At 44.5% G+C, this 25182-nt stretch overlaps 1 protein-coding gene across 9 annotated transcripts in view; it reads right to left on the bottom strand.

Annotated features, from left to right (window-relative positions):
• fgfr3 (fibroblast growth factor receptor 3) overlaps nt 1-25182 on the bottom strand; it is a 102522-nt gene that overhangs the window by 57301 nt on the left and 20039 nt on the right. For 6 of the 9 annotated variants that reach the window (XM_078175384.1, XM_078175385.1, XM_033643085.2 and 3 more), the window contains exons 3-4: nt 7839-8102; nt 2962-3027 (exon numbers count right to left, since the gene is read on the bottom strand). In XM_078175384.1, coding sequence (XP_078031510.1) covers nt 2962-3027; nt 7839-8102 — 330 coding nt within the window. The remainder of the gene's footprint in view (nt 1-2961; nt 3028-7838; nt 8103-25182) is intronic. The other 3 variants (XM_033643092.2, XM_033643090.2, XM_033643093.2) reach the window with 1 other exon arrangement.

The raw sequence follows: 25182 nt of genomic DNA, 5'->3' as shown, positions 1-25182 counted from the left end.
ACCTGAACTCGGCACGTCTCCCGATGCCAAAACAGCTCACATCACGGTGGAGCGCAGAGCGGGGCATTACCAGCCAGGGAGCAGCGCCGGCGTTTGATCTGTGTGATAGTGGCGTTTAGTTTGGTGCACTGGGGAGACGCTTTAATGCGAGCACAGCCAGACAGTGAGCGGTTATGAGAGCCATATAATTCCAATTACAGACATAAAACTCAGATAAATCTAATCAGCTGCATAAATCCAGCCACAGTCACATAAGTGCCAATAAACGCTTGGCTCTGACAGACACCATCCTTCATCACGGCGACACGTCAAACTCCAAACTGCAGATTAACTGTTGACAACACAAGAAACACTTTGCTCTCTTCACCTGATCAATAAGCTCTGCTGATGATTCACAGTTTGGGACACAGAATCCATCGAGTTATCGAGCACATGAAGATATGGAGACTTTATCAGGAGTCAGAGGGGCTGTGGTCTGTACATGGACCATGTGCATGTGTGTAAACATGTGCTGATGTGTGTCTGCTTTACATGGATACCACATGTACACATGTTGTTATCTGAGTAAGATGGTCCTTTTTTGGTAGTTATTGATCTCCTCATTTTATCCCTGTATGTTTTTTGTTTCCCTTCTCTTGTCACTCTTTATATGATGCGTCTTAGTCGTCACATGTCGTGCGTCTCCTCCTGCACAGCTACAGAGCACTTCAAGATGCACAGACACAGTATATTCAGGAGGTTTGCAGACGCAGAGCGGCGATGCTGATGGGTTGGTTGATTGATTGATCTGAGCTCAGTTGAGATGAGCTTTGTATATTTAATATCTCAGACTGTTGTTTATTTATCTGTATTAATAGTTAATAATAAGTTTGGGACAGTTGGTGACAATTTCATTTTTTAAATGAGACATGAAGAGTGAGAAGGAGGGAGGATTATATCAGTGTACACGTCTTCCTGCTGTTTTTGAACATGGCTGCTGATGTTTTGTTTTAATTTTTGTTTTGCTTGAAATAAAGTCATTCATTCATTCATTCATTCATTCATTCAGTCATTCATTCATCCTGAGCCAGCCGGGCAGGGGAGGGAAGCATTAGACAATACAGTAATTTTTTCTCTCTGGAGTTTCAATAACTGTAAAACCTGTAAAACACACAGACGTATATTGATGATGTGTCTGTGTAGATATGATTAATTATTAATACTCTGCAAAGAAACTAAATAAAAAAGAAATGATCACAAATAAATAATCATGTGCAGGTGAGTATCAGGTTTTGCCACCTATTATCGAAACTCTTCATCTGTGTTATTTATTCCAGTTAAATCACAGTCAGGTGCATGTTTTGTTTAAGACACTTGTATTTGACTTTATTCCTGCTGGGTGTCTTTTCTTTGTCAGAAATATATTAAATATGCTGTTTGTCTATTCAGAAATAATTGTAGTCTCCAATAAAGCAAATAAAAATCACCAGACAGGAAGCAGCGAACCAGGTGGACAGGAAACACAGAAGGGACTGTGGGAGGAGCGAGAACGTGTCTCTGTTCAGTTGTTGTGTGGAGGACGAGGACGAACTGGAGGAGTGAACACATCTTAATTTGTGAAACAGTTCTCGTCTCATTCCCTCTGAAATATCTCCAACAGAGGCTGACAGAGAGCCAAGGTGACAGAGTCCAGATGTTTTTATTAAATGCAGTTTATCTTTATGATTTATATGGCTGCTGAATTAACAAGAACACTGTCGACATGTGACACCTTTTATCTGGTGTTTCTACACTTATGTGTTTTTGTAAAAAAAATGTTAAATGTCATATTTCTTAAAGGGACTTTGGGTCATATTTTCCACCAGGAGCAGGATGGGAAATCATCTCAGAAGGAATCTAGCTGTAGTCTGTGAACAGTGACGCTGAAGGAGCTGCAGTCAGATAAGAAAATGTGGGTGTCACACATGAAGTCTTCCTCATTCCTCCAGAATTCATACCTTTGCAGAAAAACTAACTCTAAACCATGTAAATAAATCTGTATCTTTTATAAATGAATCTGTGTCTTGTCCTGTGTGACCTCTGTGTGACCTCTCCCAGCAGCCAGCAGCTCGTCTCTGGCTTCACGCAGCAGGCTGCAGCAGGCTGCAGCAGGCTGCAGCAGGCTGTAGCAGGCTGCAGCAGGCTGCAGCAGGTGCTGCTCATTAAGCTTAACGACGCAGCTCGTGGCGCCTTAATGGAGCTCAGGTTGTATTTTTCACATGAGAATTCCTCAACACATTAACGCTGTGAGTTAAGAACACTGTCGCTAGGTGACAAATGAAACTGGAGGCTGCTTTGTTCACTCGTTAAAAAATGGAAAGTGATTGTGTTTTTTTTGTTTCACATTTCATGAAGATGTTCAGGCGACAAAAAAACTGCAAAACTGTATCAATGAGGTGAAAATAAAAGCCCACATTCAGAGTTCACTTTGACATCTGCAGCTAAAGACCATTGTTGAATATGAAAACTGATTTTAGTTTCCTCCTGTTTCTACTTGTGTTCATTGTTTCTGCTCCAAGAGTTTTATACAAGTGTGTATTCAGAGCTTGATCAAATAACTGATCAGTTGTCGACTATTAAAATAATCAACAATTCATTTGATTTTTGATTAGTTTGTTTGAATCTTTTAAGAAAAGCTTCTTAAATATGAATATTTTCTGTCTTTTTAACAACAGTACATTTAACATCTTTGAATATCTTTGAGGATGTCATCTTTTACACTGACTGTCAGTTTTAACTTTTCTCTCACAAACATTTAAACAATTCATCTGGAAAATAACTGATGATGAAAATAACTGATGATGAAAATAACTGTCAGCTGCAGCTCAGGGTTGTTTTTACCATGAGCTCATGTTGCTGCTGGTCAACTACCTTTTCTTACATGACATTGTTTAAAAAAAAAAAAAAAAAAAAGGTAGTTAAAAATAATAATGAAGAATTCACCATTTCCATTACCTGCATCTTCTGGATCTTCATCATAATCTTCATCATCACCAGACGACAGAGAATCTTAAAGGAAAACACAAACAGTGAAATTAATGGTCAGATTAACGACAAATCTCACAGGTGCAGATGATTTCTGGGGGGACAGCGGACACGTCCCCGTCAGTATTTGACACGTCTATTTGTCCCCTTCAACAAAAACATTAAAGTAGCAAAGGACTTTTATTTTGAAGACACTGCCGCCATAAATTGATGCAGGACACATTTCTGGAGGGAGGAGCCCAAACCCCTCGTTACATTCGTGTCCCCGAACATTAAAACTAAACCTGCACTCTGATATTTTGCGTCTGATCTAATCCATCTGGACGTCATCTTCATTCTTTGACTCGTTGAACTCCGTTAACCATCAGATAACACAGCGAGTCCATCTGGTAAAGCTCCACCACTGATCCTGCGCACGACAAGAGGAACAAATGCAGCAGGAATTCTGCGCACGTTAAACGCCCGGTGGAGATTAAATGGTGTGTGTTCACCAACAAACGACTGGACAAACACACACACACACACACACACACAAACACACACACACACACATGTGCATGAACGCATATTAAACCTGCTCATTGAGAAAGTCATGAATGAGCGTTCAGTTCTCGACAACCCAAACATTTCCACACACGTTAGAGTCATTAGTGCTGCTGTGTGTTCACGTGTACACACACACACACACACACACACGCAAAAAAACCTCACAGACGCTAACTCTTGCTAACAGTTAGCGTGTCGGATGACGTCTAATTATTGTGCAGACTGGACGCTTTAGCTTCGCTGTATCGCACATTTTCACGGCTGTGTTGTAATTATTTTCAATCTGACCTCCAAGTTTTCTGGTTCAGCTCCGCAGGTCTGCGTAATGAGAGCCAGCTGTTCCCCCGACAACCGCCGTGAGCTCAAACTGCTCCTGGAAGTCCTGGAGGGGAGGGTTTAGCTTCTATGATCTGACACCTCCGTCCTCGGCTCTGCTGCTGTCTGACTCACACTACCAGCTCTGTCACTGTAAAACTAAAATAAAACTATTGTGTGTGTCCAAATGAAGCTCACAGCAGAACACTGTGAGGGAGTGATTACAGAACACAGAGAGATCAGAGAAAAGCTGAACCTGAATCAGCAAACATTACAACTTCTCCCCTCGACAGTAACAACAAACAGTATATACTCGATGTATCAGGAGGTCAAAATGTCACTGAAAGATCCACAAACGTTCAGACCTTGTGCCAAGATATTTTTCCTGGATCAATAATGAACCTTCAGGCTCAGTAAATTCAGCTGCTGAAACGACTTTCAGCTAATATCAGGATCCCATCACACGACTTTTCAAAGACTGCTGATAAAACGTCTCATCATATAATACACTCACAACGTATAACATGAAAAAACTGCAAAGTACACATTACTCAAAGTGTTAATTACTATAGACGGTCCACAGACACTAGCACCGATGTGGTCCACTGGTTATTAAATGACGTTAAAATGAAACCAAAGTGCTCGTTGGCGCTCTGAGTGACAGCTGCAGCTGCCCGTGTCAATCGCTCCATCTCCAAAACACAGTTAAAAGTTGTTGTGGGGCAAAGACATGGAAACTTTGGGATTCATGACCCGACACGTGAAATCACAGTCACATTGTTTTTCAATGTCACTCATGATGCGTTTCACAGCTACGTTACATCAGCAGCTACAGAAAACACATTTGCTGTTATGTCTCATTACGCAGACGATTACTAGAACAATTAATTTCATTACAAACAATAAATTTAAAGAGATTTTTTCTAACTCCATGATTTTTCCAGGCCTGGAAAAGGAGGCTGTGGAATTTCATGAATTTTCCATGACCGTGGGAACCCTGGAACATGGTGGGCTCTGTACAGAACCTGCTGTTTGACTTTACAAGAAAAAAAATATTTTTGTGAAGTAAAACAAGAAGGATGGACGAACATGGTGAAAACAAGACTCAATTTGAAACAGTGGATTTGCCAATCAGGATACAACTCCAGGTGAGGAAGTACGGACATTTAATTCACATTTTTGTGGACGTTTTAATAATATTTTTTGAATGTTTTATCAACTTTTTTTTTGGACATTTTATCAACAGACACCAAAGGTCTCGTCCACACGTAAGCTACAGGGGGGTGTTTTTCAACATCTAGCTTTTTCTGCATCACAGTTCACTGGAAACAGAGCTTTTGTAAAACTCCGACGATGTTCAAGAACTCTGTTTTCAGTTTTGACATACATATATAGACCAAACCACTGTTTATATATTTACAATAACTGAGTAGAAAACCCTCGAGTCATGTACATAAAATCAAACGGCGCTGAGCTAACGCTGCCTCAACTGGTTCCTCCTAAAAACCGCCCACCAAAGCCAAAGTGAGTTTCAGTGTACGCTATGGTTAGACCGCTGTACCTCACAGTCAGACAGCCTTTATCGACGGGGAAATAAAGACGTTACATCAAAGACTCCCTCCACAAAAACATTTTACTGAGCACACACAGAGTTTGTGATTTACTTTGTTTGGAAACAATTATACTATTAATTTATCTCCTCCAGGTAGAGACCACATACGCCACTATTTCCGTCTACAGATGATTTCCTGTGAGCTCTTCACGCTGCATCTACAACCTTCTTAACAACACGTCATCATCTTCATCCATCGTGTGCTGCCGATAACTTCCTCCATCCTCTCACATTACAGCCTCCTGATTCCAACATGTGTTCCGTGTGTGTTTGTACAGTACGAGCCGGCCGCTCTCTGCGCTGGCTGGAAGCCGTCCAGGTGCTAAATTTGATATGGCCTCTACATATCTGACACCTTGCTCAAATATTTGAGCAAAAACACAATAGTCTGTGTGTGTGTGTGTGTGTGTGTGTGTGTGTGTGTTAGACGGAGCTGAGGCGCTGTGTTTAAAGTGGAGGCAAAAGAACCAGATACTGCCGCCGCCACACACTGTAAGAAATATGACTGCATGTGTAATTTAAACATGAACTGAGTGTTTAAATCAAACAAAATGTCCGACAACACGCTGCCATGAATTCACTTCCTGTGTGGTTTTCCTCCTGAGCTCAGAGCAGACGCAGTTATCTCTTCATACTCGTTTAAATTAAAAATAAAAATCAGATTTTGAAGCCAAACATGAGCCGGACAGACGGGCGACTTCTTCCTGTTAAATGCATGATGTGAGGAGCGTGTGTGTGTGTGTGTGTGTGTGTGCATGTGTGGTGCTGCAGTCAGGAGGTGATGTGTGGATCCAGGAGGAGAAGCTGTCCACCTCTGATCAGTGCTGGAAAAGGCCATTTTCTCCCAGGCTCACAGCCAAACACATGCATCTGTGTGTGTGTGTGTGTGTGTGTGTGTGTGTGTGTGTGTGTGAGGAGGTGGGGGGTGAGCTGAGAGGCAGCGAACTCTCTCATTTCTTGCCACCCCATCTGTTTTCAATGATGAAATGTTTGGAGCTAATTGCTTTCTAATTAGTTGTCAATAACAGGCTCAGCTGGTGTCCATGAGTTTTACGGGAAAAAGCCGCCAGACTTTTAAGCTACTGCTCGGTCCTTCCTGACCCCCCCCCCCCCCCCCCCCGACTCACCCACCCACACACACACACACACACACACATTCCTATTAGAGCTGTGTTTGCATCACACACTTGTTTAAGACGTTACTCAGCCTCTTGTATGATAATGAATTTCACCTTTGACTGTGCATCAGGAGGAGAATCTGTGTGAGACTTGGCTCGGTGAAAGTCTGCACCAGTGTCATGCTGGACACGTGTGTGTGTGTGTGTGTGTGTGTGTGTGTGTGGGTGTGTGTGTGTGTGGGTGTGTGTGTGTGTGTGTGTGTGTGTGTGCAGCTTGGCAGGCGGCTAACACGGGAGTTGAAACGGAGCGGGAGGAGAAAATAACTTTCCTCCCGAGCGAAGTTCTGAGTGTTTCTCTATGAGGAGCTGTCATGTCCAGACATCAGTGCTGGAGCTGCTGCTCTGAGTCTCTTGATAGGAGACACTTTGATTCTCAGCTGTCCGTCAGACACCGAGGCAGGTCGGCTTTCTGCGAGAGCTCCACATGGTGCAGCCAAAGTGCCTGTTTCTATTGGAGCTCTGTGAGGTGACTCAGGTGTCTTAAAGAATCAGCACGTCTTTGGTGATAAAGCTTATTTAAAGGGAAATGTGCCTGACATATTTTATCCACACTGCATGGAAACATGGATATGTTTATTTCTTGGTTCGACTACATCAGTACTCATCAGTATATTTATAATTCTCCAGGGTTTTTCCTGCATTAAGAATTACGGTTGGCCGCTTTCGTCCTGCCTCCAGCTCGCAGCAAAGCTGTGACATGTCCTCTGAATCCTGTCATTTGTAACAGCACACGTGGCATGACACTGATGTGGTGTCTCTGTATTGTAACTGGCAAAGATGCTGCCAAACCAGCCAAAGGCTTTTACCTGGGCCGATGCAAAGTGTGTACCAGATCTATAAATGCTAAATAAAGCCAATAAAGTCATCTTTGGTCTCCTTTCCCCGCCGTTCAGTGTTCTAATATAGTTTCATATCACCATATATGGTTTTAAAAACCAGCCTACAGGAGTCGCCGTTTGTGAACGCAGCTCTCTGCAGTTCGGTAAAGTTAAAAAGATATTCACAGATTCAAACTTCCCTGATCAATAACTCACAAACAAACTGCTGTTAAAGCACAAAAATATTCAGTAACTTCACTCATAAAGTGAAGATTAGATTAGATTAGATTCACTTCTCACATCAGTGCTTTCCTGGAGGTTTTACTTCACTATGTCACATAACACTGACTACAGCTTTAAACTCACCTGTCACCCTGATGGTGTAGTTGCCAAGCAGCGTGTTGCTGTGGGCGAGCCGACACGAGTAGATGCCCGAGTCCTCGTACGACACGTTGATGATGCACAACATCCTCTGGCCCAGCCGTGTGCGGTTGCTAGGCACCAGCCCGGCGCCGTCTTTGAACCAGACGACAGGCTCCGAGTGGTCCTCCAGGTCACATGACATTTCCAGGGTGTCCCCCATGCCCAGGACATAGTCCTCCAGGAAGGCTGTCTCGCTGGACACAGAGTCTGCACACACACACACACACACACACAGGACACAGACAGTTAGGAGACACGTTTTGTTTCAACATATTTCAGTTATCCATCAATCATACTTTAAATGTACAGATGACTGTGTGAACTCTGGTCTTTATTTATCAGGTAACAATGCAAAGTGTTCTCTGGCGCTGCTCCTCACATGTAAGATAAGCTTCTTCCTGTCTGCATGGTCGGATAGCTTTTACATTTATGGAACTTTAAATTGATTTCTTAATGTTGTTTGGACATTTGAGGCGTCGAGATTAATTTTCATTAAACAGCAGCTCATCAATATGAAACTGCCACCAGCAGCCTGCGAACATCAGGACATGATGTCACAGGAAGGTAAGACGAGGCAGGTCATGTGACACAGACCCTGCATCAGTTTCCTCCTCACAGCTACGCACTGCAAAATACTAATAATTAAGGCTTTAAGACTTTGTACAAACACCTCCTTCTCCACAGAGTCATTAAGAGGCCGACTCGGTCGCTGAGCACCCCCCCCCCCCCCCCCCCCCAAAAAAAAACAAAGAGCCAGTGATGCAGATTTAACCGTCGACCTGCTGGCGAACTATCAGCTAATCTGCCTCTGGAAGTCAGGAAAGTGCAACTTTTTATTCCAGCGTGAGGAAAGAGACAGATCTGGGCTGTGTGGGAATGAACCTCCCTCCTCCTCCTCCTCCTCCTCCTCCTCCTCCTCCTCCTCCTCCTCCTGTCAAACACCAGCTCATTGACTCCAGGAGCTCCGTGTGCCAGCTCGGTCTGAGCCAGGGAAAAATCAACATGTTTACTGGCTCTGCTAAAGATGCCGGCCGCCACTGAGGACGGAGGAGACATGGAGGACACGTCTGGATAAATAAACACTGGGCCCCCTTGTGTCCCCTCATGTCCCTCCATCAGAGGTGTCTCCTCATCCAGACCTCAATTATACATCATCTCCATCAGGGACAGACAGAAAGCTAAGCTCATGCACACTCTGGTCGCTCTGGCAACCGTTCAAACGAGCGCCATGTTGTACACAAACACACTTAGAAGCACTCAAACCCACAAACAAGCTGCTGAGGCAACAAAGTACACAACACAAACGCACACCCACCCGTCCGTCCATGGGAAAGACTGAACGAGGTGCGTTAAGAGCGTGATTTATGATGGCAAACACGCCCACTGTTGACCCGCCAAAAGGGCAGCGGCCTTCCTGAGGCTCGCTGACAGGCGGCGGACGTGAACGCAGCGCTCTAACAGACAGCCTCCAACTGGAGTCCAGACGCAAGGTTGGAATCAGGAGTGGCCCAGACCAGACAATCTTCACGGGGAATACATAATAGGTGCTCTGAATTATAGATGTGCTCTTTCACTGTGAGACGGACTGCTGCTGCGGACCGACCCAGACGTGATATCCAGCAGGTAACGCTGCCACAGAAACACATCTGTATGACGACATTTCATGCAGGTGTTAAAGGGACAGTTCAGATCTGTGGCTGTGAGGTTCTGACCCACAGTCAGTGTGTTTCCTCCAGCAGACGTCAGTCCCCCAGTTTGGAGAAGCAGACTAGAGTCAGACACTGAGGCTGAGGATGTGCTGCAGTGGAGAGGGTCAGTAACAAAATGGATGTCAGCCACCAAGTGTGAGTGATGTGTGAAATATTTTTACTCCTTTACCATCCAACAGTTTTTCAGACGAGGACTGAAGCTGTTATATCGCTCTCTCTTCTTTGCAAGACTCCGTTAGGAAAATGGTGACTTCACATCTCTGAGCACAGGAGCTGCTGGACTCTTGGCCGGCCCTCATCTCCAACTCGTCAAATACCACAACTTTGTCATTTCAGCGTCAAACACCAGCACCAAAAACCACCTGCCGCAGTGATATGATACGCAGACAGGTGACGTCAGTTTGAAACGCTGCCAGTAATGACAGTGCTGGGAAAAGGCGGGTGGGAGGTGGATGCGTTGAACAAAGACTGGACTTTCACCCAGGAGCCTGCTGTTCACTTCCTGTATGAATGTTGAGCCAAACCATGATGCTTTTTCTAAACCTAACCACGTGTTTGTTGCACAAGGAAATAAACTTTAAAACTAGTTGTTAAACCGGTGATGTAATTTTATTTAAAAATAGACTGTGTGCATCTAACGAGCAGAAACTGTACATTTACTGTGAAATCAGAACTTTATTTTGAAAAGACACGGTGCATGTAACAGGTGTAAACTGATGCAGCATCCTGGAAGGTCAACAACAGACACATCCAGACGTAGATGTTAAAGGAACTGACCAAGTGGAGTTTTTTGAGTTGAGATGAGGACGCATTGGTCGACCGCTGCCTCGATCAAGACAGGTTTCATGTTATTGTGCAAATTTGGTAACCTGGAAACCCAGATGCCCCGCCCCTAGGAAATTTGAATATGCTCTGGATCAGACCAATCAGATCAGTCTATCTGACAGAGGCGGGCTCTGGGCAGGTGTAACATGATGAGAGTCTAAAAGTAAACAGCCAAGATGGCAGCTGGGGAAGGACCGCGCACATTCAATTTAGTTTTGGAAGAAACGCTGAGCCAACTGCACTTATCTTTCTCCTTGAGAGAGGAACAGAAGACTGCCCTAGAAGCCTTTGCTTCCAGGAAGGACGTTTTTGACGTTTTTGCTGACGGGATACAGCAAACGCATAATATATCAGTTAGCCCCACGGGTCGGCAAACACATGGGGCATAGTGCAATGAATACGTCACCTTGATGCCTCAGTTAGTGCCGCCCCTTGGGTAGGAAGCGTGTATGGGTGAGGGCCAGACTCAGAATCTTTCTAGAGTTGAGTCTGGATTTCCAGGCTACAAATCTGGTGTTTAAAAGAGTCAAATTATTTCACCAAAGTCACAGAATTACACAAACTAATGTACTGCTGCAGCTCCTGAGTTTAACGAGGTAGAATGACTGTTTCCATCAGTGGAGTCTGGAGGCTCTGACGAGGCCAAAGATGGAGAACTAAATCCAACTTTCCTGCTGGAGCAGGCTGACTGACTGAAAGGTGGAGTGGTGAAAATATTCTCAATATAACGGACATATAAACTGTTACAGAATATTTTAGGTGGCTGCTGCCCCCCGTCATCAACAGTGCATTGCTTTGCTTCTGTGTCAGTACTGCAGTCTGCTTCTCCAAACTGTGATCGTGTCAACAGACGTCTACAGTATCTGCCACACTGACTGTGGAGAAGTACCTCATCCAGCCCCACTTGAGAGAACGTGACCTCTCCCTTTGATAAAGTGAAGTGAATGGATGAGTTGTGAACTGTTTGCTCTGTCTTATTGCAGCCGTTATAAAATCCTGGAGATGTAAAGTCAATAATGTGCTTAACGTGGCTGTGCAGCTCTCGGCGTGGCCTCTGGCTTTGACAACAATATTTACAGCACGTCTTTGAAAAGCAGAAAGGCCCATTGAGGAGAAGAAAAACACGGAGGCGTCGCTGCACAGAGCATAAATCCAGTCGCAGCATGAATGGCTCGCTACCTTGGTGTATTACTTATGACCTCTGTGAAAGGAGAGGAGAAAATAGGTCTTAGAATATCTTCAGCTCTTAAACATGCTGCATTGGGCTTTATGGGGCAGATATAATAATCTCCAGAGACTCATAGCTCACTCAGGCTTTATGGAGCCCCAACGCTCCAGCACAACCTCCTCTGGCAGCTCTGAATGAGCAGCAGCAGCGAGGCCTCGACTGCAGCCGTGTCTTTGTATGACGCACATGCTTCCTGTTTAAAGGGTTCATCCACCCAAATTACAGAAACATATTCTCTCTTTTTCTCCTAATGTGACCAGGCAGGTAGTTTCAATCTGTTATTATCACGTCCTTACAGCTCGCTGAGGACCAGACATTACAGCTTCTTCATTAGGATTAGTGTGTGTGTGTGTGCGTGCGTGTGTGTGTGTGTGTGTGTGTGTGTGTGTGTGTGTGTGTGTGTGTGTGTGAAAGGAACACTTCTGCTTTGATCCTGGGAAAACAGATAGGATGTTTACAGTGCCAGGGGCCAAACAAAATGCAATTTACCCAAAGAAGAAAACAAAACAAAGATGCGTCCCCGCATACATTACAGAAACAGAAACCCTCCAGTTCTCAGGTGTCACACAAAAGAGCAAAGCCGTCTTTTTTCGGTCACCGTCAATGACAAAATATCTGCTGCTGCTTCAGATCCCGCACTTTGAAATGCAGATGTAAATGTGGGGGAGAAAAGCTGCTTTGAATGAAAGAGCTTTCACTTTGTGCCACTGAACAATCTTTCAGGACGGACGGAGCAGACGCTGAGCTTTAGTACAGACCATTGCTGCCTCGCTGTACCTTTCAAGCCAACGTCCTGTACTGTGCAGCCACAGGTTTGATCACGCTGACAAGAGACGGCTCTTTAAAATGAGCTCATATAAAGTGTGTCAAAGAGAGGAATTCCTAATTAGTGAATGAGCACTTTAAATTCCTGAAGAGAAAATTCCAGCTGCTGTGTTGTTTCACTGAGCAGCTCCGAGGTGAGCGAGTGTGAAGCAGGACGTTACATCAGTCAGCTTCCTCTGCATGTGAGCAAAGGTTAGAAGACTCCGAGTGCAGGCTGGACTCAGACGGCCCAGTTTGTCTCTTGTGGTTCAGGATCTGACAGGAGGCTTAAGGAACCTGAGTCCTGGAGAGACGGGCCGCGTGTGACCACAGGAAATGTTGCAGAAAGCCTTAAAGCAGCTCAGAGGTTTACCTGCTCTCTGGCAGCAGGAAGTGCAGCCGTAAGGATCCAAATTTCTTTTCATATTTATGACACTGAAACCACAGTAAAGCTCCAAAAACTAGTCAAACAACAGCTCTGCATATTTCAGACCAGTCGTCAGCAGGACGTGTTGGCACTGAGCGTTTCTACAAACCACAAATATGTTACATTCATACGTGTTTCTAAACTAACGTAGTGACAGGCTGTGCTCACTAATGTTGTCCTACAAAAAGAAATGCAGCCAAGTCCATACATATCCCACATGTTCTGAAAGGCTGTGATCATGTGACCAGTGAGCTGACGGCAGTAAACCTGGAAGCAGTCCTGAGCACATGTAAGGAGGCAGGTTGGGGTGGATGGGACACAGAAAACTTTCTCCTGGAGTCACGTGTTCAGATCTGTGTGAACTTCGTAGGGTTCGTCCTCAACATGTTTCTATTCCTAAACCTGACCTCTGTAACTTTACGTCAGCTATAACTGTAGCTTAAGGATGCAATGTCATTTTTTTGGTGCAAAACTTCGTAAGATATCAGAGGAACTGCTGTCAGTGCTGATGTTGTCATGCAGTGATGGAGGGGGTGGTGGACGGCGTGTCGCCTTGGCGAGATATAGCCCGCTGCAGACCTCTGCTCGAGACAAAAGACAACTTTCAAGCTCCCACACATGGATGTATTTCATGATCTGTCGTTTTAGAGCGTTGAGAAACAGGTGTGTTTTTACTGAGACATCGCTGCAATATCAGACGAGACTGTGCCTCCAAGACACGATCTTTTCTGAACAATAATTAGCCACAGTGTTGTTGAAACGTAAAGTTTAAACACACAAAACCTACAAATGTAAAGTATCTGTTTGCAGAAATGTACAATGCCAACATTAAAACAACAAAAAATTACAACCGCCTAAAAACCACAGATTAATTTACTGTAACAAGCTGTTTCTAAGATAAGATGAGATAAAACTTTATTAATCCCACACTTGCAGCAGCTCAAAGCACAGACAGAAAAGGAGGGTGACAATATTACTTGAATAAAAGAAAAGTCACACAGCAGTGAGTTACAAAGAACACGTGTGCTCTGTGGTGCTGTCACGTGCACGATGATTTTGAATGTTTTTTAATCTAATTCATCTAATTTGACACTTTTTTAACAGTTCTTGAGAATTTGTAAAAATAAAAACCTGCTAAAAAGAGTTTAGCTCCTGGGACGAAACACGCTCATTATTTTTCATTCAGGGTTTCAACAAGTAAATGTGTTTTAACCTGCAGAGTTTCTACAGTAAGCAGCTAACAACTAATGTTTCCTATCGTTATCATAATCAACAGACTGTTCACCTGCCAAAAAATAAAATCAACAAATATTTAATTAAACTCTTTGAGACTTCATTAAGACCATCACAGGAAGTCTGTGGGCAGATTCAGGCTAAAATAAACAATAAAATATTATCTAAAGAGAAATTATGAAACAACTACAGCTGACTGTTTGCATTTAAAATGTCATCACTTTATCTTTTCAGACATTTGTGTGAAGGTTTGTCATTACTAGCAAATGAATGTGGCCAAAAACGTGTCACAGTGACCTTTGACCTCCAGCCACCAAATTATAATCAGTCCATGCCTGAGTCTTAGTGGACGTTTGTGCCAAATATGAAAAAATTCCCACAAGGTTTCTTGAGATGTCGCGTTCACGAGAACAGGACGGACAACTCAAAAACATAATGCGTCCGGCTGCAGCACAACTACCAAACAAACAAACAAATAACCAAACAAACAAACAAATAAAGAGGAAATTCAAATCCATTAAAGGTTTGTTGATGTGTTTGTGTTTGTGTGACATCCTGATGTCAGACGTTACACAGAGACAGTTCATGATAAGAACACAGTGGAGGAGAGCAGAGTAAAAACACCTCTGACGTCACACAGACACATTCCTGTACAGACTTTAGTTGTGTGTGATTAAAAGCACTCACTCAAAGGCTTTGTCTTTTCAGATCTTTAGTGTTTACGTTCTTTGTTCTCTGTGAACCTCTGCATGGCGAGGAGCGTTGATATCAAAGCGCTTCATGAATAAATCAGAGCTGAAGCGACTCTGACGCAGCCGATAAATGAAAGCTCGGCTGCAGCGCTGTGGTGCCGTCCAGCCTCGTATCATCCAGACATTCCCGCTGCTTTCTCGTCCGGTGCGGCATGTGTGAGCTATCGGCTGCCTGGTGTGTGTGTGTGCGTGTGTGTGTGTGTGTGTGAAGGGGGCGGGAACACTCTTGCCGGAACCTGGGGCCAGCTGGAAGCAATGTGTGATATGTACTCTGTGAGTGGGTGTGTAAATGTGATATGTACATGAATGTATCTGCCATTGTAAACCAGGAACTGTGTGTGTGTGTGTGTGTGTGTGTGTGTGTGTGTGTGTGGACGGTCACTTCATAAATCAAGAGGCCCCTGCCCTCCTGGCCCCCCTGGCCATCGGCCTCCTCTCGGCTCAGTATCATAACAAATAGCCCTTCAGAATAATATAAAGTCTCTTTGAGATAGCGCGGCGGCGCAGCTGTACGTTAACGCGGCGCGTACAGACTCCATCTTTTCTGTCCGTCTGAAGAGGTTTATTTATCCTCTACAAACTTGTCCAGGGGCCGGCGGGCAGGCTGCGGCCCTGGGGATGAAAAGAGCTCTTTATGTGGGAAGCCTTTCCACGCCTGCCTCTCTAACACACACACACACACACACACACACACACACACACAGTGACAGACTGTGTGAAGGATCCTGGAAGAACAGGAAGGAGTGTAGACCAGACGAAGGAGCTGTCACCATGGCTGCTGTCATATCAGGTCACAGGAGGGAACACGCATGACGTTACGCTCAGTAAACACACACAGTTCCAGTAAATCCATCTAACGTATATCTGACAGGGGCAATAAAACAGGTTTCACTGCGTCACAACAACAGCTGACTATCTGTACGTACAGAAGCTTTATTTAACCCTCAGTTACATAAAGACGTCTTAATGTCGATGTGACCTCCTGTTGAGTTATAAATAAATACAAGAAGCCACATTGACATAAAAACCTCTTTATGCATCTGAGACCTAGTTCATGGTCAACTTTATTTAACCTTTATTTTGCATATTTAAGATCGACAGGGCTGTGACATCATCATCAGCAACACAAGGAAACTCTTCTTTGTGGAGCACTATGATGATGATGATGATGATGGTGATGGTGATGATGCTCTGTGCTTCATTAAAGGGACAGACAGTTTGTGTGTGAGCTGCAGAGTATCAGAGCTATCGGCCTCATCAACATCAACGTCTCTACAGAAATCATGACCTGGTTACTGAAGGTGATCCACAGACCTTGTTGTCAGCAGTTTCATGTAGGAACTATTTTCTGTCTTCACCCATCAACTGTATCACTGTGCAATCCCAATACCCTTAGCCCTTGCCCACTACCCCTTAGCCCTTGAAATGAAGCAACGAGGGGTAGGGGTCGCATACGTAACTATTTTAAACAGGAAGCTGCAAGCTATCTACATTTCCACCCGGCATCTACAATGGAGTCTTCGGTTGAGTTCATCCTACCGATCGCATTTGCTGTATTCATCATGCTTTGTTTGATGAACGACAGACGACAGGGGACTTCTGCTAGCTAGCTAAGAAGCTAACATGACGAGGCAGCATAGTTATACTAGCTGGCGTGTTATCGTAATGTGAAAAATCCGACAGTTTTGCAGAACAGGACAGATGACAGACGCCAGATAGTGCGAGCTAGCTAGCTAGCTAGCTAACAAGCAACCTGACGATGGTAACGTTAGCTATCTATGAACTTTTTTCCCCGTCTCTTGCTCGGTGGTAGCCATGGCGACGTCTACCCCTCGATCCGAAGGGCTAGTTTCATACCCACTACCCCTCATTATGCCCCCTACCCCTACACGCAAAAAGGAATTGGGACACCACTACCCCTCGCGGGAACGCACAAATTGGTAGGGCTAAGGGGGGTACTGGGACCGGCCCTTAATGTGAGATGAGATAAAGACATGTTTAATCATGTTTAGTTCAGCAGTAGAAACTAAGGACCTACTCGTATTTCTTACATGGGAAAGAGAGCACTGACAAGACACCAGTTTTTACATGAAACTGCTCACAACAAGCTCTCTTATGATTCCTACGATTTCTGTAAAGAGACACTGATGTTGGAAAAAGTTCTTTTTTGGCGCTTTGGGTTCAGTTTAGTTTATTTAAGAAGGGACGGTGCAAATGAATAAATACACCTGATATAAAAATGCCAGAATTAGCCAGGAGGCTGTTTTTGATCTGACGTCCCTCGGCCAAGATTTCTTCAGTGCTCTATCATGAGCAACTGGACCTGCTTGAGTTCAGCTAACTTCAAGACACTCAAACAAGTCCAGTTGCCCACGACAGAGCGCTTAAGGTTATCATGACCTGGACGACTGAGAGTCTTCACCTCAGCCAAGATGTAAAGACACACAATTATTAAAAGCACCAGAGGCAGCAGTGACGTATGTGCATATAGAGCAACACTGCAAAACAAGCAGGACCTATGATGAGCAGCAGCAGAAAAGAAGCTCCATTATATTGGACAGAAGGCCGACATCTCTACAGCCGATATCTCCAACACTCTGCAGCTTCAATACTTTCTAATGACCTCTTGCACTTATTTGAATGAATATATATATACATACATATATATATATATATACATATATATATGAATATATGAGGCAGTGCAGGCCGGCATTCACATCAACATTTTTACTTTTCTTCAAGAGCAAATCTGCAGCTGCAGAATCTGTCATCCTTCAGCCTCAGCTTTGTTAACACGTCTCTTCACTGTGAGGTCGCTGTCTGAGTGTCTGACACCTCGCTCAAGTGTACATCAGGTAAAAATGCAAAACTCCACATTAGAGTTGAAATGAGACACCTGTGAATCCAGACGAGAGCCTTAAAATGCTTAAAAGATTGTTGAGTGTGTGCGCGGTGTTTCCTGATGCGTGTCCCTCTTTAAAATTCGGAGGATATTTTCTGAACGTCACATCTGTCAGCAAACAACTACATCGTGGCATCAGTGTGATGAATTCATTTTCTGCTCTGGAGGAGATAAATGCAGAGTTTTTCATCTCCGCTGTGCTCAAACACTGAACCTGTGAGTCTCCAATAATACCACTGATCCTCAGGAAAAAAAAAGCTTTGCCAATTTAGTGGCCTTTAAACTTCCTGCTGACTCCCTGACTGATTTAAAGTGCTGCTTCAGAGGAACGTCTTGTTGTTTGTCCAGGCTGCTTTGCATAAAGAAACATCCCGCAGGTTCAGAGCGGTGCAGAGAAGCACCATAAACAGTCCCAGATTACAAGAGCCTCTTTCTGTCGAGGCTTAACAGGTACTTTTATTGAGTCTGCTACAAAAACAGCAGCACATACCTTTATAAACCAGATCTGCCTTTAAACCACTTCTGAAAGTGATGGATTCCAGATGGGCCACAGAGACATTCATCTTTATCAAGCTCACTTTTCTCCCTCCTCCTCCTCCTCCTCCTCCTCACTACGCAGAGCTAATAATACAACAGGGCCATGTTTCCAACATGTGCCGCGCGCTGCTCCCAAACCAGCGGCAAACATTTTAGCAACAAATGGCCTTTTTTATTGCAGGTAATTAGTTGTTTGCTTCTGCAGCTGAAACAGAACGGACTCTCCTTTTCTCCTCGAACAGGGGGAGCAAATGCTTTCCACATTTCTGTGAACACTTACGGCCAATTGGTGTGCATGTGCGTGACACTGGGATGTGTGCAGTGTGTCTGTGCACGTGTGGGTGTATTTTATCTGTGTGTATTTCACATTAAGAAGAGCTTAGATTTAAACTAGAGAGAGCAATCTGCAGGTGTGAATGCTGCATGTTGAAAAGCTGCTGCTACACTGCAGTGCTGGCTTTAGATGTTGAATAATATCGTTAATGTATGAATGCTGTGGAATATTTTAAGATTTCTGGTCAGTTAACATTGAGCTGACTGCATCAGTTGGTGGAGTTTCTCTCACTTTCAGGCTCATTGTGCCAAATGTGTCAGTCTGTTTGCTTCCACAGCAGCATTTTTTAAAAAGCACAAATTTTACTCCATTTTGACTAAAACTGATGTGTGTAGAGTGAAAACTGTGGCCGTGACAGCAAGTTAAAGAGACGTATTTAAGAGGCTCTCTGCACAGTTGAGTCCTCCACTCTAGCCCGGAGCAGTCGTCCCACAGAAACTAAAGTAAAAACCCGAGGAGGGCATTTTTACCATGCTCCAAACAAATCTGAATATTTCAGAAAGTTTAAGTGGGATTTGAAAGTTGAATGGAAGTAAGAATGTATGGAAGACGGGGAAGATTTTAAAGTTTGAATGGAGTTTCTACAAAGAAACAGGCTTTGGAAATACTTGAAAAACCTTGAACTTGCGTTGAAATTTGAACATTCCTCCAAATTTCCTGGAAACGCTGAATATTTTGAAAAGTTTGAAAGATATGAATGATAAAAACACAAGCACACACACGTCCTAATTGAGCTGAATATTTTGATGTTTGCATGAAGTTGAAGAAGTCATTTGTTCCTCAGCTCTTTAAATCTTGTCTTGTCTTGTGTGTCCAACACTGAGTGTCATAATGAGTCATATGTTGCACTGCATGCACTTCTCATCACGTCTGTGGTTTGTAGCGTTTGTTGAATTTTGCATTTTGCTGTTTGGTAAAATGTTGTTTTGTATTTTTGTATTTATGTGAGACAGCTGACGTCCTGGATACAAGACAACTTCAGAATGTCCTCTGACAATGAAGCAAATCACATTAAACTTTACTATTCACATGAGCCAAGACTAAAAACTTACAATAATATTAAACAGGTTTGAGTTTTATGAGCACCTGACACCAAACGGTCCAGATCAGGGGAGCGTGCACTAACTTGATGTAAAACATGATTTTATTCCTACATTGAAAATTTGCCTTAAACAGTGAAATCATTTGAAAAGTTGTTTGGCGTGAGTCTGACTTTAGGAACAGAGATGATGGCCAAAACTAACAAAAAAAGATCCGATCTATCTTTTAAAGAAATCTGGTGAAGAGCAGCGCCAGACAGACGGGCGGACAGCCTGGTTCAGACCGTGATATCCTCCACAGCAGCCCGTCTGCTCGCTGTGTCCTGCCAACAGATTCTTTTACTTCTGCTTCCTATGCTGAAAAACCGCAGCGGCTGCCAAGCGTTTGGCACGCTCACCACCCCCTCAGACACGCCAGCATCACATGACCTTCAAACAGGATCTGTGGAGCCCCCCCTCCCAACCATCAGCCCCCCCTCCCCCATAAAGAGCACATTTCTCTTCCTCCATTTCACAGCTATGCCCATTGTAAATCCTGCTCGTCCTGGAAAAGCTCCCTCTTCTTCTTCACCCCCTCCGCTCTTTTTTCTTTTTTGCAATGTGCAGTGAAAACCCCTAATCTCTGTTTAATATGGTTTGGCCGGATGTAAATACCTTCGGACAATGCCCTTAATCTGGGCCAGCCTGACAACCTCACACCGTTGCGGAGAGGCCTGCCAGGAGAAGATGGAGAGAAAAGAGGGATGGCTCGGCGGAGATCAAGGAGAAGAGGAGAAAAGGGGGAGAGGAGGGAGGGTTTCCCCAGCTTGTTGCCTCTATTCTTCGCCGAGTTGAGCCGCACTTTATCAAAAGAGCCCCTAAAATCAAGTTAAAGATAGACGTTGCCTCTAAACATCCCGCCCCGGCCTGTGCCAGCCTCTCCCTCCTTTCCTCCCTGCCTCCTCCTCCTCCTCCTCCCCCCCAACGCCTGGCCCTCTGCTCGGCTGCGCTAACGAGCATCGGAAGCTACTGTACATCCAGAGCATCTTGGCAGCGCCCAATCGTCTTTGCTCCTTTCATAGCCCTCATCATCACCCCCACCTGCCCTCCATCCCTCCAGCCTCAGAATAGGGCCTGGGTTTGGTCCATGGTAATTGTCATTCCAAAGACGAACTGGCCTAGTTTCAATTCAACACACAAGTGTAAGAAGCTCGGCCCACAAAAGCCAGGATGTCTGCGAAGTGTGTGTGGGGCTACGATACAACATAATCACACTTCCTCTAACAACACGCAGGAACCAATCCGATTACAAGGCGGCTTTTTGGACCTCAGAATGTGGGCGTCAAAGCAGCAACTTGTCTTTAGACTCAATTTTCCCTTGACAAAGAGATTAGTGGTGATATTTTAAGAGTCAGCTGTGCAGTATATTGATTTAAGGTCACCGCATGAGTTCACACAGGGAGCGCTGATGCTCGGTCAGCACTCCTGTATCCTGAGAGGCTGAAACACAGCAGAGCAAGACAAGAAACAGAAAATGGGGCAAGAGGGAAAAAATAAAAGTTAGTGCTGATGTGGAGAGTTAGCTCCTGAACCTGAGGACAGAAGGAGTCCGTTAAAGACATCCAGAAACTGTGCCTCATCTAAACATCTGAAACATCATGTTACATTCATAAAGTGCCGTCAATTTGCAACATCGCCTGCAACCAGAGACTTTAACTGGTCAGTCAGTCTTTTCTAACTGGTCCCTGTTTTCCAACAGTCTGTGTCTGAGTGACACCTCAGGACAAGGATCAGTGAATCTGAGAACATATCAGCGGGAGTCTCTCATTGATTCAGCAGTTGATGCCAGTTAACACAACATGTTGTAGCGTTCAGACTCGCACCAGTTATGCAATGTGAGAATTCGTATCACGTTTGGCGCCGACACAACATTAGTGGACGGACGTAGTTGGTGTGAACATGCCGCCAGTTGTTGCCCTGCAGCCTGTCTCACTGCTGCTGGATCAATCTCATAAAAATATTGTTGCCTTTCGTCACTCAGACACAAAAACTCAGGTGAAAACAAATCTAGAGTCAGTGTGGTTTGTCCGTTCTGGGCTACTGTAGAAACATGGCGGTGCAACATGGTGATCTCTGTAGGCGAGGACCTGCTCCCTGTGGAGATATAAACAGCTCATTCTGAGGGAACAGGAACACAACCATCACATTAGATTCATTTTAGAGGAGCAGAGTTCAAAGTTCACAGTCTGAACGTGTTTTATCCAAAACATCTACACACACACTGACGCAGCACGAGGAGAACTGAAACGCTAAACTTTGACCTCTGCTGACCCCGACCCTCTGACCCTCTGATCCTCCCCAGCTGGGCCGAGCTGCCCCACAAATGTCTCTGGTGGTCGGTGGGATTATAAGAGAGTGTGTGTGTGTGTGTGTGTGTGTGAGCTGACAAAGACATCAGTGTCATGGAGTGTGATCAATGTAAAGGCACACTTGTTTTTTGGACCTGAACACACACACACCTACACACACAGGCTTGTTCTGAGTCGAGGTGTCGCTGTGGCAACGCTACAAACCTACACAGCAGCACATTAAGAAGAAGAAGAAGCAGCCCACAGTGACTGTGTTTACACTCTCTCACTGACTTTGTGCCTCAGAGACGTTCACGATGGCGACGAGAGGCAGCTTTGAACTCAAAGTTAAAACTTTATCTGGACTGTGTTCGTTGATCTGTCTGTTTCTTCAAACTCGTACATGTTGTCGTCACTGTGAATAAGCAGCAGCATAAAGTTCAAAGTCCAGTCCTTCAGGTGTCTACGTGTCCTGTGTTAAACCTCAGAGCTGTAGTTCATATCAAACAAACACTCCGCCTACAGAAAGATCATTTGAATATCATTAGACTTTATACACAGAGATGGCGCTGTAAAGCCGCCATGACGTCCCGTCTTTACACAGAACCAAACGATGGTGCCATCATGAGGGTCTGGGCCTCACTGTTTTCACTGTTTGAGGACATTTTCAGCTGCTGTTCTTCTTCTTTGAGTTAGCCCCTAACTGCTACTTCTTAAATCTCACACAGTGGGTCGCACACAAAACACATTGTCAAAACTTCACACCCGTCCTGTCCATGGTCCCATCCTGTTCATACAGACACCGTTTCAGTGCTGTTGCTACCTCCCGTGGCAGCTTAAAGGCAAGACAACTCTGTCGTCATATTCCATGATCGTACCTAATATACAGCACGGTGAGGCAGAGTAACGGCGTGACATTCCCGCCTTGAACAGGCAGTGTAAAACAGGCTAATTACTCGCCCTGTGTACGTTGAATTTGTAAAGAAAAAATTCTTTCTCTTGTAACAACAACAAAATTATATCATGACATCAGTTTGCAACTCTTTTGCAGTTTAACCAAAGTCTCTTTTATCCAGTCGGACGCTCAGAACTTCAGTTTGTGAACATGTCTTGATTAGGGCTGCCACTAACGATTATTTTCATTGTCGACTAATCTGTCGATTATTTCTTCGATTAGTCGACTAATCATTTCAAAGAAAAATGTGTTAGAATGTTGAAAAATGTCAGTCTGTCTCGCCCAAACCTCAAAATTACGTCATCTAATGTTTTGTTTCATACTCACGCCAAAGGGTTTTAGTTCACCGTCATGGGAGAGTGTGTAAAGCTGACAATATCTGAACATAAGAAGCTGCAATAAGAGTATTTTGGGTACTTTTATAGTACTTTTCTATGAAAAATGACTCAAACCGATTAGTCGGCTACTAAAATAGTCACCGATTATTTTAATAGTCGATTAGTCATCGATTAGTCGACTAATCATGGCAGCCCTAGTCTTGATGCAGTTCTGCTGTTGTTAAACATGGATCCCTATGACTTTAATTCATTAAACATATACTCCATTTCTGTGTTCATCATTCATTCATGGAGGCACGACAGAGAAAAAAATATTTCTAACTAGCAGCTGATGTACAAATGATCATTTAGAGGGTGAAGTGTTCCTGTGAGCACCCTGAGGTCATGTCCTTTGTGTTCTGTCTAGGAATGTTGTAGAGAAAGTTAACAATTAAAACTTACAGATGAAAGGAGCTATGAAAGGCTCAGTGCAGCTGAGACAACTTTTAAATTCAGTTTCAGTTCAAGAGTTCAATATTTTCCCACCAGAATTATAAAATGATTCAATCCCGTCAGTGTGGAGAAGCTCTGGATCCATATTTAGACATAAATAGCACATAAAACATTAGCTTTAAAAAGTTGCTGAATAAACTCCAGATAATGAGGACGTTTACAGGCAGTGTTTGGTTCCTGGTGTCTGATCTAAATGGCCACACGGCTGCGTTAACGTTATTCAGACTCACGACCTTTGTGTTGGTAGAAAGCAGTCAAACAGTTAAAGTTCAGACCTGCAGGATGAATCTGTAAAACAGCTTGATCTGACGAGGGTCTGAAGGTGTGTGTGTGTGTGTGGGGGGGGGGGGGGGGGGGTCCCTGGGTTGAAATCAGCGGGACATAAAAGCGTTAACGGCCCTGTTTATGATGCTGTTAATGAGTGCGGTGGGACGGCGTGGGTCCGTCTCTCTCGGCCTGGTTGTTACCTCTCTGTGTCACTCTCAGCTGCTTCTGATCACCAGGAGCACACACACACTTCCTGTCCTGCTTCCTGTCCTGTACCTGCTGAACAACCAACCACAGAGCTCTTCGTCTACCTTCCTCCTCCTCCTCTTTCTTTCATGAGCTATCAAACTAACTGATGAGGAAAAATCAGGAGCGTGTTGAAACAAATATCGATCTCCTGTGTGTCTCCATGTGAACATGTGAAACTCTTTAACGCGGGACTGGTGTGTTCAGCATGTTTGTGTGAGAGCAGGACGAGAGCAGGAAAGCCTGTAATCCCATCATCCCTCCCTCCTGCTGCCTCCCTCCTGCCTCCCTCCTGCCTCCCTCCTGCCTCCCTCCAGGACCTGCCTCCACGTCCAGCAGCAGCAGGCCACAGAGAGGAGCCTCTGTTTGGAAGAAAGAACAACTGGAGCACAGTTGTCCCGAGACATCTATACCAGACATCTATACCAACACAGCCTCCACACTGGACAATAGTCCTCTGGAACCAGACCACACACACACACACACACACACACACACACCCTCAACATCTGCACAAACATCTGCTTTTCACTTGCACGTCCATACTCCACTTTAAACAGCAAACATGTATGAAATCAACACTTTGCAATGCTAATGTCATCCAACAGAGAGTGTTAGCATTGCTAACTAGTTAGCCATGCCCTGCAGGTACCCGACAGCCCAGCGTATCTATGGTAACCACTTCAGTAACCAGGGTGACTGCGGCTGTATGTGCTCCTCTGTGGCCTACAGTCCTGCTCTGCCATTCATTACAGAGTCAATGGAGGCTCCTACAATGCGACAGAGCAGAGCTCCACACATGAAAATGTTCAGATGCTTTTCTATTCAGCCGCCGCCAACGTGCCACTGAGCAAAGCGCTCGCACTTG

This window comes from Epinephelus lanceolatus, chromosome 15, assembly GCF_041903045.1.
Source record: "Epinephelus lanceolatus isolate andai-2023 chromosome 15, ASM4190304v1, whole genome shotgun sequence".
Lineage (NCBI taxonomy): Eukaryota > Metazoa > Chordata > Actinopteri > Perciformes > Serranidae > Epinephelus > Epinephelus lanceolatus.
This window is presented reverse-complemented; position numbering and strand designations above follow the sequence as displayed.